We start from the raw sequence: 12741 nt of genomic DNA, 5'->3' as shown, positions 1-12741 counted from the left end.
TTCAAGGGGGTCCTAAATTGAACATCAACTTGAGATTGAAACTGGAAATTATACATTTGAACATCTCTAAAAGGTCACATATTATCCAAAATACACTTTATCATGTTTTTCTAATACTAATATGTGTCCTTCCCTAGTCTGTCTACAAACCCCTCAATTATGAAAGAAGTCCATCCTCTTCGTATTTTGCCTGCTACACTTTTTGGAAAATGTGTGCTCAAACAGGCCGTTTGGAGGTTTTCCCTCCATGACATCACAAAGGGCATAAACCCCTCCCCCAGGTGGGTGACACTCCCACAGCTAGGTGTTTGTTCTGCCCTCTGAGTCTGCCTTTTCACTGAAAACAATTGGGCATGAAGCGAGAAAGCCAGAGCCACCCAAGTACTTCCAGAGAGGGGTGTGGTTGAACACAGCTCATTTACATATTTAAAGCTACAGACACAGAAACAGCCTGTTCTGAGCAGGGCTGAAATAGAGGGGTTTATAGGCATGATCAAATACAGGATCAGAGAGGATTTAGAACAAGGAACTTCACAGACATGTTTTGGCTCTGAGATTTTTTAAACTTGTAGAAAAGGAGGATCATATGTCACCTTTAACAATGGGCTCACTCAGGGGAGGGCTAAAAACACAACTTTCTTATACGTTGGAATCTGTTATTTTCTCTCTGTTCATGCTTGTTTCTGGTGCAAGGCCTCCTTTTTTATAAATCCCCCTGGCGTTTAAAATCGTCTGTTCTTATAGTATGAAAATGTAACAGATGATCAAATGTTTCCGTTCACTCAAACATTGAATTTGTTCATGTGTTGTAAAATGATTTGACTTCTTTGAACGTGGCGAAACACCATCCTTTTCTTCAGTGCTGTACGTGAATATCTTTAACATCAGCATGTTTGTTTGAAAAGTTATGAAGACCGACACTGATTCAAACATATTTGTCATTTTCATTAGCATGTACATTTTCTCAGTACAAACAGTCCTTCAAACATTTGATATACATGATTTTTATATTCTGATTAAATTATTCATCAAACTGTCATTTGGAAAGCACCAAATCATATTTCCATGCATATTTCTTTTGAAGTAAAATGACTAATGGCCGTATTGCTTCTTCTAATGAGCTCATATCAAAGACAGCCCCCGTCCCTTGTTAAGCATTGATCGGCATTTGGGAGAAAAAAAAAAGGGGGGAGGGGATTTTTTAGTATTTGATTATTTTCATCTTCTCTAAGCCGTAATGATTTAACCTACAGAGTGGTGACAGTTCCACTGGAACAAGGGCATAATTATGCATTTAAGTGTTCTACTTAATGCGCTCGTTTTCAAGCTGTCAAGGTCATTCGCTGGAGTGCCATTAGCTGAGAGAGGGGCCCTCTTACCTGGAAACATGGCAGTCGTTTAGTGCCCAACACTGGAGAGAGGAGCAGGGTGCAGTACTGCTGCAACCACCGACAGGCAGCTGTTAAATGAATGTAACACCCCTGTATCGGAAAATGTAACGCCTATATAACTGTGTGTATAATATGTTTGTCATCCAGCCACAGCCCACACTTCATCCCGCCATCAGGGTGAAAGGGTAACGACTCCTGTGTGTCTGAGGAGAGGGTTAAAGTGGTAAGGGGTGGAGGGTAAAGGATGGGGTGGCTGATACTCTGAACCCCTGATAGCCTTTCTTGTGTGTCGCCATGGCAACATCTAGCCCCGTCGTTAATGAGGCACAAGTGAAGTGTTAACAGAATACTGATTTGGGTTTGACATCAGCCCTGATTCATGTCTGTCAGGGGGTGTGGATGGAATATGCACCCTTAGATACATTAGTTAGATTTATAACCACACATAGAAAAATAAAGATGGCCTCGCTGTTCTGTTTATGAAAACAAAATGTGCCGCTGATGTTACTCTGTGATTTAGAGTAATTATTTTGGTCAGCGTGTTATCCATAAGAAAACAGGAATGGCTGTAGGAGACAAAAACATCCATTTAGTGGTTTTCTATTAGAATAGTTGACCTGCTGAAGATTATTTATATCCTCTCATCTGTTATTATCTCTAATAATATAAGTGTGTTCCTTTCTGTGCCCTACAATACAAAAAAACATACCAACAAAGAGAAATAAATGCCCGTTTGTGAGTGTGAAATCATGTGAAAGCAAAGCCCTGAGTGAGCAAGAGCCCTTCACATGTTACTGTGCCTATGAATTATTTATTAAGGTGCTGCGAGCGGCGGGTGGTAGGAAGGTGAGAGGAGCATCTCTGACTGGCACGGTAATGGCAGTGTCTGCGCTTTCTGATTGGTGACCTTACACGAGTGGCAGAGGTTAGCGATGCTTGGCACTGCTTGGCTGCGAGAGAGGGGCATTTATTCTTCAGTGGATCCAAATTGGCCAGTGGCCTCCAAATTGCTCGCTCTACCTGTCGGCGCGCCGCGGCATCTCATCTTAAAAATGATTAGCGCATTAACAGCATAGTGAGGGGAATAACTCGCTGCCCCAGATCCCTTGTTAAAACAGAGAAAAGCATAGCTGTGAGGGGTAATTCATTGCGGCGGCTAATGAGTGGATGCTACAGTGAGAAGGTGACGGTAATAAGCGCAGACTTTACACCAACTTAACACAGGTGAGGACTCTAGAGCGAGGATCTGGTTGTTAGGGAAGTGTTTACAGGTAATCTAAAGCTCAGCTGGCACCTGTGGTTGTTGACAGTTGCTTAAAATAAATGGAGTTTATTACAAGGAGCAGGCTTAATGTTGACATCCTCTTAATGACTGAAACTGATGGGAGATGATGCTCATTTTTAGAAAATGTTCAGTCCTGCACCTAAACTCTGTTATGACTCTGTTTTGGAATATTGACACGTTTTATTTTACGCAGTTTTCTTCCAGTAACTAGTGATTCCCCAATGACAGGGATGTGTTTGCTAGCTGCCTTCAGCTTGAACAACAGATTATTTTCTTTTATCCCTCATACAGATACCTTTGCCCAAATGTGTGTATTTGATAGTACGATTTCAGCCGACTAACATTTAAAAGCCCAGTTTGAGTCGGACTAACAATAAATCCACTCTTTCCACCTGCTTAAACATACTGAATGCTACAGCTTAAACAAAGAAGCTGGACTGGCACATATGTGGTCTGAGGTAGAGAGCCAAATTAAACCAGCAAACATAATCCCATCAACACAGACAGAACTTTGTGCTGAGATCTCCTGAACAGACCAATCAAATACCATTCACACTTATCCTTTAAAAAAAAATATCTGTTGTTAACACATTTTTTTTTTAAATCGACAAATCAATCAGAGATCAGTTTGTTTAAATTTGTCCGATCACTTTTTAATAAATGGAGGACTTTTCTTAATGCTGTTTTGTGCAGTCAATCACATTTAAGTACATATATTTATAAGTATGAATTCATCCTTAACTATAGATGGAAGTATTTTTCTTTGCATGTTAAAAATGTATTTCCTTTAGATGCACGACTCCTGTATACAAACATGAAAATATAGAATAATATGCAGCTTGCCTTTGTGTTTGAGAGGCAGACCCACTGATGCTGCAGTGGAGTTAACATCAGCTTTCTAATGTGTACAGAAACACAAAGGATGCTCTGAAGGCAAATAAGCAAATTAATATTCTGTTTTCTTGGGGAAACCACAGACGTACTAGACGGGGCAAGCATTGTGTTCATGTTTTCTCTGTGGTTATGTTCGTCCATTTTCTCTCTGCAGAGAAGGCCCAGGGTCTGAAAACACACGCACACAATCCACAGACACACATCAATGCACTTCTGGCCCAGATTTGTTTCTCCTCCCTCAGTATCTGCGGGCTGTTTAAACACCAGAGTGGAGTTGTTCAAATGATAATTGCTTGTGAAAGGTTGATTTGTGGCTATATCAGAGAGAGAGGGGTTGGGGGTATGGGGGGGGGGGGACTCTCCTCTCAGTGTTGAGCGAGATTAGCCGTGGATCTTCGGGATTTATCGCTCGAGGCACGCGGATTAATGCCACGATGAAGTTTAAAACACAATCAGTGGCGACCGCGTCGTTTGAAAAAAGAAATAAGAGGAGCTTAAATGAGCTGAGAAGAAGAAAAGAAGGCTGATCATCTATTTTAAAGCTAATTATTCCTAATGAGGATAAGAGTATGAAAAAGAAATCTGTGAAAAAGAAATCTGTGAAACAGTTCCAGCACTCTGATAACAACGTAACCAACAAGTATTTTAAAAGCTCTCTGATTTTAAAACTGGACATCTACGCAAGCTTCTTATTTACTTTTCTGGCTTTCTTGAGGTTTTTGTGGGGTTTTCTTTTTCCAGGTGTAGGTAATGAAATCATAACTCCATCTGCTTTTCTGTGTCAATAGAAATCACACCTTAGTGATTCAGAGAGAAAAGTAAATGAGATTGCCTCCCTAATGTGTGCAGTTCCAGGCATGTCTGAAACCCACCATCTCACCCACAATGCAAAGTAAATGTACGGATAATACGTTTAGCGGGCTAGATATGCTGCGATTACAGGTTTATCTGTGATGGAAGGTGCTTTTTATGGCATTAGAAGAGGCCAGACAGAGGGTGAATCATAACCCAGATACCAGTAAATAAGATTCTCCAGGTTTTTAGGCCTTAAAAGAAGCAGTGTTCAATATCTGCTACCATAAATCTTTAAAAGGAAGTCTGCATCCGTGGCCTCTGTCTTGTCTCCATGAGGGTCGGAAATGGATTTCCCACAAAAGATAAGATGCAATTTACTCCGCGCTGACGATGTTAATCTGTTTACGTCCCTTAATTTTGTTCATTCATGCGGTCTTATTGGACTGAAGAACAGAAATGTGTCTGTTTCCTCTGGTGTACTCCTGAACATCTGAGTCTGAATAGTAATTCTTAGGTGTGAATCATGTTGTTGTGCAGGAATACAGGATTTTGTAAGAAAACACATTCAGTTACCCGGGTACAAGATTATCCCTGCTGCATCATGGCGGCCGCTTTAAGCCAAACTGTGATAAATTGGATGAGAAAACAAAGTTGTCATCAAGCCAGGGGGCTCATTTTGCACATTTGGGTTCTGCTGTATTGTCAGTGTCAGGGTCAGACTTACATACAGTCATGTTGGTGCACCTTGGTGCCATGATGCAGCAGCAGAGGCTAATTGGGACTTCTTTTAGAGGTGTAAATAACTAGTTTAGTGATAACTGTTGACTGGCTGAAGCAAAAATGGCTTTCCAATACAAAGTGCGAGTAGGTTTTCTGACAGGTAATGGTCGGTCGTTATGATTCCACAATGGAACTCCTGTGAGTGTGTTGGCTGAATCTCCGTGATAACTTAAACCTAAGTGATGGAGTTGTTGCTGCCTCCTGAGGTGTGGGGGAGATGCTGATATAGCTTTGAAGTTAATGAAGATTATTAAGAAGGAAGCAGGCGGAGGCATGAGGCAATGGGAGCTACAGCGGACGAGGAGGTACGAAGGTGGGATCGCTGGTCAACTTAGCAGCAAGAGCTGAAGCACTGTCACTTTCTCCGCTTGACATGTCTGCAGCCCCTGACAGCAATCCATTTGAGGGCCTCCTGGTACTAAGAGAGTGCTAAAACCCAATCAAACAGGCTGGAAGGAAAAAGGCGAGACGCTCGGGGCCCAGCTGGCTTCCACTTGTGCAAGCAATTCACCTGCGAGTGACCCGTTCAGGCATCTTTAAATAAGCCATGCACATCATGGATAGCAAAAGAAGACACTCTCAGGGACCTGTGGACGGCCGCATGTCTGTGCAGCGGGAGAGTGCTTTTTCAAAGCGAAGACGATTCCGTGTTGGACCTCATCAAGGTCAAATGAGAATGAAACGGCATTTAAAGAAGTGGGGAAAGAAATTCTATATTTCTTGGACACGGTTTAATACAAGATACACTGTACTGATAAGCTGTGTATTTATTGAGTTCTATAATCTGTCATATTAGATTTACGCCCTCTATGCTCCTGCTTTCATTCAGCTACCAGCCCATTTTAAGTTAAGTGAAATGTTGGCAAAGAGAAATGTGACTCAGGTGTGTTTGCATCATCTGTTTATGAAGACAGACTAGTCGAGTATAGCTTCTGGTTTATGGAGATTGATGAACCCAGTAACATTTTCCCAATGACTTTATGGTCTCAATTTCTATTTTTTTTAATCCTTATCAGTACTACATAATGTTCACACTATAGGGCATGATTATCAGCAATTGATAAGTTATTCAGTATGTTTACTTGCACAGTTAGGTTGAGATACATGCTTCGAGGTAGAAAAAAGGTCAGACTCCGCTACGTCCCCAATAGTAACTATTGACTTTCTTCTGGTTTTGCTAATAAGATACCAAGTTAGCAACGGCAAAGTGGTGGTCCTACTTCAAACTCTGAAAACAACTTTAAGGCCCTGTACATACTCAACGATTCTTTTTTTTTTACTTTTTGGGTTCAAATGCTACGCACTGGCACAGATGAGGTCTGACGAGGTTTGTATTTGGTGATATCTGGAGACAGATGACAAAACAACTTCTGGTATGCTACGCACTTACGCTGTTGGACTTCTGGATAAAAGCTTGGTGCAGGGGCTGTAGCTAGTCCAATTAAACATGAACAAGAGTTAAATGATCTCCAACTCCATTATCTCAGTGTGTTAATCTTGACTTTGACAAATTCTATTTAGTACGATTTCGGCCGGACTAATGCTTTAAATGCATTTAAAAGTCCAGGTTGAGACAAAATGCAGACCCAAATCACCGTCAGTTGTAATATTTCTCCTCCTGTAAAGATTGATACTTCATCAGAACTGATACAACAAAGATGTTTTTCATCACCCATTAAACTAGATTCCTTTTAAAACCAAAAGAAGAGGCAGAAACCACTTTCAGCTTTCCGCAAACATCATGCAGGCGTGTGTCATCTTGTTTAAATACAGATATAAAACATACAATAGGCATTTATATGCTGTAAAGATCCATTACAGAACCAATCAGGACATCATCATAGGCCTTAGAATAGCATCAGATACGCGTTTTAATGCTAAAAGCACTACTTAAAGTACAGAGTTGCTCTAATCCTGCGTGGAAAAGTCACTGCAGAGACATTGATAAAGTGATGTGCACTTGTGACGGGGTTGATTCTGGTGTGAAAAGCACTTGGGCAGATTAAAATAACAGTATGCCAAATTTACAGCATTTTGTGTCTTTTCCTCCGCGGTGATTAAAAGAACAATGACGAGCCTGAACACATTGATTTCATTATTTGTTCTTTCCTCTTGAGTATTTAGCACTTCAGACAGAAAAGAGTTGCTTTGCCTATGTAGGGAAAGAGATCAGAGTGTTTCATTGCAATCGTCAATCAACCATGCAAGAAATGCAGAAAAGATTTCCTTCTCTAACAGGATTACAATGTTTTTACAAAAATCAATACTCGCCAGCAGCATGACTGCACTCGACGCCACCTCAAAGGGGCAGCTGAAGTTCAACAAAAGATCACAGGAAGTTAGCTGGTGAGAGCGTGATCAAATGGCATCTGTCAGTACTGTGAGCCGCGTTGGCCCGAGTCCACTGGCGCCCTGGTTTGCTTTGGTTCTCCAAATGTTTGGTGAGAATGTAATTAGCTCGCGCTGGGCAGGCACAACCTCATTTGAGACTGGCTCCACTGGCCTTGAGATATTCTCTTCTCCCTTCCCCTGTGTGTTATTGCACACAGAATTGACTCTGACTAAATGGTAATTAATATTTCCCCTCCATTGTGTAAGAGAGGAGGGGACGCCATCCAAAGGAGGATGCTGCCAGAGCGGCCATCTTGCCAGGAGAAAAACCTAGTGGTGTTCAAAATAAATAATAATGCTCCTGTGCTAAATATGTCCCCCAGTTTTAGTTTGAATGACTGATTAAAGTTTGGCTTCATGGAGAAAAAAAAAAAAGACAGAAACTTTATCAAACTGACCATTTAGTTTTCTTTCTTTATTACAGGAAGTGGGGGATGTGGGCAGGAACTCCAAAGGACCAGTACAGTCAGATGGTGTATGAGAATGGAGAACCGTGCTGGCAAGGAGGTTCACGCAGTACTACAGTAAGTCGTACATGTGTTTCACACACAAACAGACAGGAGACACACACACACACACACACACTCATCAGTAATGGGAGCATATGAGAGCACAAAGAGGCAGACATGAATAAAGTAATAGAGAGACAGATGAACAAATGGTAGAAGCACACTGACAGGCTGTCAAATACACAGATGGATACACGAGGCAGTAAAGGAAGTTCTTCCCTAAATAAAAGATGCGATACAGATACCGTTTGGATTTTAATTTGTTCTGACAATTGTGGACATTCCAGGGTTCCAAAGTTAAATTCCCCCTTAAATGCTCTCAAAACAAAACCTGTTTCCTTTGGTTAAAACATGTCTCCAGTGCTGTTCAGCACTTAAAATGTCAGTCAACATTACAAAACAACCCACTTCAAACTGCCTCTGCAACACAACAGGTTAGGAAGGAGGGTTTGACTTTGCATTACCGTGGAAACAGAAGAAATTAGATAATTAAATTATTACAAATTATAGTAGCTCCAGGTTCACTGCTTATTAGTTTAATAAGAAAAAAAAAATACTCCTTTGATTTGGTATGGCGTAATACATAAGATATCATAAGATATTAGCAGCATAACAGAAACATAGAAGTCTTTAGTGTTCATGATGCAGCACAGTTCAGATCATCAGATGCTTCAGCCACAACATTAAACTTAATGTTTTTAGTTAGCTCCAAAAGATTCTAAACTATATAAAAACACTCTCCCCAGTCAGAGAAGTTGAACACGATGGCTTTAACAACCCCGACAACCCACCTCGCAAATAAATCGAACGGTATCGTTAAACAAAGTGAACTGCTCAAAGACTGCTCAAGAGAAAACAGCCAATTGAAGCTCCTCTTTCAGCACGTTCAGGAGGGACAAGTTGTAGCCCTCTCGCCCCGGTCTGCTCTCTGCGCGCCTCATTCTGCGCATGTGTGTTTCAACAATGGGGACTTACTCGATCAGTAAAAGACGCTCAGTCGTCATGGCCCACTCAGAAGACTGGCAGAAAGAAGTTTCTTTCAAAGCCAAGTAGTGGGAGCTGACTCGCTTTTACCCCTCGCATTGCTTTAATGGTTAATGTCACTCCAGCGTCTCTTTCCCCACTATAACCTCATTCTGATGAGATTCACTTACATTTCTGTGTTGGATTTGCTCAATTAAAAATGTAGCACCTCTAATCATCTTATTTGCTTTGCCTGCCCCCTCTTCAAATCAGAGTCCAATGGATGTCTTTCACAAATTTATGTACTCATGCCATCCAGGGGATCCCTTTGAAAGAGACTAAATTGAATCCCTTTGATACGACCCCCTAACCGTGTGCAGTTGGCATAAATGAAGTCTCGTCAGAAGTCGATGCTCATTATATTTGAAATGCTGAACCTCATCTATGCGTAGTGCTCTCTCTTTCAGCGGTGAAACACTCGTCTGTCTTTAAACTGGAGAAGTGGGACCAGTGATGTATTGTTACAGTGGTGGATTTGGAGGTAATCTAAACTCAGGCAGCATGCAGTACATCTGAAGAGTCTTTTGGGAAGGGGGAACTTGAGCGTTTCAGTAATTAATGAAATTCAAAGTGCTCAAAGTAAGTTAAGCTACAGCTGCTGTAGCATGACTCCGGCTCCACATTCAAACTGATCTCTGCCATTGTTTTATAGTGTCATCACAGTCCACTACAGGGTATGCTTCACTCTTTAAGCCAGCATGAATCAATCAGTCTTTTGTATCGCACCGATTCCTAACAAATCTATCTAAAATAAAAAGAGCAGGTCTAGACCATATATTATTATTCATAAAGACCCCATGTTAATCAACCATGAGCACAGCACTTAGCAACATGTGGAGGGTAGAAACTGCCTTTTTAACAGGCAGAAACCTTGAGCAAAACCAGACTCATGGTCAACAGCCATCTGCCACGCCTGTGACCATCTGTGACTAGAGAGTGAGGCGGTGTTGCTAAAGAAAGTGAAATAGGACTTGAGTTTGAACAGTAAGGCACTCGTATATGTTTCAAATGTATCGCCAGGCTTGCCAAAAGTGGAAGATAAAAACCATGCCAACGGTAAAAAATAACACCAAACGTGGTGTTGTGAAACCACCAGCGTTGTTTACAGAGTCACCTGGCCTACTGTAGGTGCTGTAGTCCTGTGCACAAACAATGAGGAATGATGAATTTACCTTTTGTCATGTGTGAATGCAAATATGTTTGCATATATATATATATATATATATATATATATATGTATGTAAGCTTTTATGTATACATTTATGAATGTATGCACATATGTATTTATGACTTTATAATATCTAATACTGTTTTTTTTTCACCTGCAGCTATCACATACACACATATCTGTTCATCCAGATATTAAGTGTTTTAACAAAAAAACTATTTTTAATCCAAGACGGGATAATAACCAAATGATTACTTGTACCTACCTGAATCTCAAGCATGTCAGGTTCCCATAGTCTTCCTTCTCCAGGTGCTTTTGTTTGCCAGAGTGATTTTTCTTTTGAGGGTGCAGTGTGATGTGAAGGGTTGCTATGGAAACCCCTAAAAGTAAATTGTGTTTTTTTCCCCTTCCATTATTTTGCAGGGGGTGTCAAAGTTCTCCTGTTAAAACATCCCCCAATGTTCTCCTGACTTTATGTTGATCTCCCATAATGAAACTATGTCTGACTCGGATCGACTCCAGTTGTACTTTAATTCTTGCACGCTGTCATTTGTAGCGTTCCTTTTTTCGCAAATGGTGTAAGATCAGAAAAAAACATTTAAGGAAAAGTTAGAACATGATCTCCTCTTGGGAGATAAACCTGCTATAGCTCTTGACTCAGGCTAACTACAGCGCTTCTTCTTCTTCCCACATCACCTTAACTTTATCTCTCTTTGTGCTTTTCTAGGTCACTCTGACATGCGGAACGGAGACAGCCTTGCGATCGGTGAAGGAGCCCAGCAAATGCCAGTACATCATGGACTTCCAGACTCCTGTGGCCTGTCAGCCGGTGTTGAAGCAGCGGGGCATACACAGTGAACTGTGACCCTTTCCCTTACTGCCCTTGCCTACATTAACTTAGCCCTCTATAGCTAGCCTGGGATGACAAGCTTGGATCCTAAGGGTTCCTTAGACATCTGTGTTGTCAGAATATATATCCCAGTACTTAAAAGATAGTCTTGCTAGTGTCAGAATCAGATTTTCAGTAACAAATGGAGTTATCATTAACTGTTACATATTTCAGTAGAGGATGTACTGATGATTTAATGTATACAAGTATTCCTTTTACTGCACTATATTTTTTTCTTCTCTGTATGAATAAATAAAGACAAACTGGATCTGAGACTGATATCATGTATCTGCTCAAAAACATGCACAACATACAAACCCACATTATATACGCACACAAACATACTGTACATTCACATGCACACAAAAAAACGATCTTATCTGGTGAAAATTCACATGCATATTATCCAAGACAGGAACACACACATGCATTTATAGACACATATTAAAATGACACAATACTACCGTACATGTTTAAACATACATAGATATATGAATACATACAGTACACATACATTCATACATAAACACACACATACTACTGTATGTACATACATGTATAGACATCCTTTCAAATGTTCATGTTTTAATACAAACACATACAAACATACATGTAAACACAAATACATACATACATACACTTTTCTCGACATAGTTATGTATATCGTCATAAATACCTTTGTCGGGAAAAATGAAGAAAACATGTCGAAAAAAAATGGTATGTATGTTGTTTTTCAACATAAATACATATATACATATACTACTGTATGTGTGCATACTACTGTATGCACACATAATCATCTACTACATGAACATATACATACATACATACATACACACACACGTGCTGAAGTTAAATGGATGAAAGTTCAGCAAATTGAACAAGATGTGTGAGTACCGTGAACTCAAACTATTCTTATGTTTATCTGTGAAGAAAAACATTCAAACCGCGCAGCTGGAAACACAACAACTCTTTTTCTAAGGCCATAATCCATTTTGAATTCCCCTCATCTTAAGGAAACAGCACCCTATCACTATATTTGTTATTTCTCCTGCATTCACTGTTTCAAATATGCAACAGATGCCAGAGCTGATGTCAGCACAAAAACACTGAGCCTACACACTCTTCTAACTCTTAACAACAGCTGGATATGCTGCCAATCACACACACAGTGTCAAGAGCTGCACTCGTTCCAATTTTTGAGAGAGCAACGTAGCTTCACTGGCATCTGGAGAAAACTTGATATTGCGTCATTTGCCGTATGTCGACCATGTGATGGTGTCTCGTAAAGGACTTTTGATGCGCTCGTGGAAGAACAGATTTGACAATGTGCAGGGTATCAACAACTCCTTGCTTTGCTGGATGATTATCATTCGTTCAATTACTTGTGTGCTTCACTCCACGCAGTGTGGGCGGGGACGGTGTTGGGAGATTGCAGTTTAAATGGACAGTTGTTCGGAAATGAAACACAAAAAAGGTAGCTTGGGAGTTTTTGTGCTGAGTTTTGAACTGCCCATTGATGTGCTGTCTCAGAACAGGAATGGAGTGGTGGGAAAGATCCAGGAGGGAAACTAAGCACAAGCTGAACACACACACACACATTTACACAGAAGTTA

General features: G+C 40.6%; 1 protein-coding gene across 1 annotated transcript in view; it reads left to right on the top strand.

Annotated features, from left to right (window-relative positions):
- Window positions 1-11398, top strand: part of LOC109993383 (glucosidase 2 subunit beta) — a 130093-nt gene extending 118695 nt beyond the window's left edge. The window contains exons 14-15 of the mRNA XM_020646332.3: window positions 7961-8060; window positions 10964-11398. Coding sequence (XP_020501988.2) covers window positions 7961-8060; window positions 10964-11101 — 238 coding nt within the window. The 3' untranslated portion in view covers window positions 11102-11398. The remainder of the gene's footprint in view (window positions 1-7960; window positions 8061-10963) is intronic.
- The last annotated feature ends 1343 nt before the right edge of the window (window positions 11399-12741 follow it).

This window comes from Labrus bergylta, chromosome 22 (assembly GCF_963930695.1).
Source record: "Labrus bergylta chromosome 22, fLabBer1.1, whole genome shotgun sequence".
In the NCBI taxonomy this organism is placed as follows: Eukaryota; Metazoa; Chordata; class Actinopteri; order Labriformes; family Labridae; genus Labrus; species Labrus bergylta.
The sequence above is the reverse complement of the archived record's forward strand: the minus strand, read 5'-3'. Positions and strand labels throughout refer to the sequence as shown.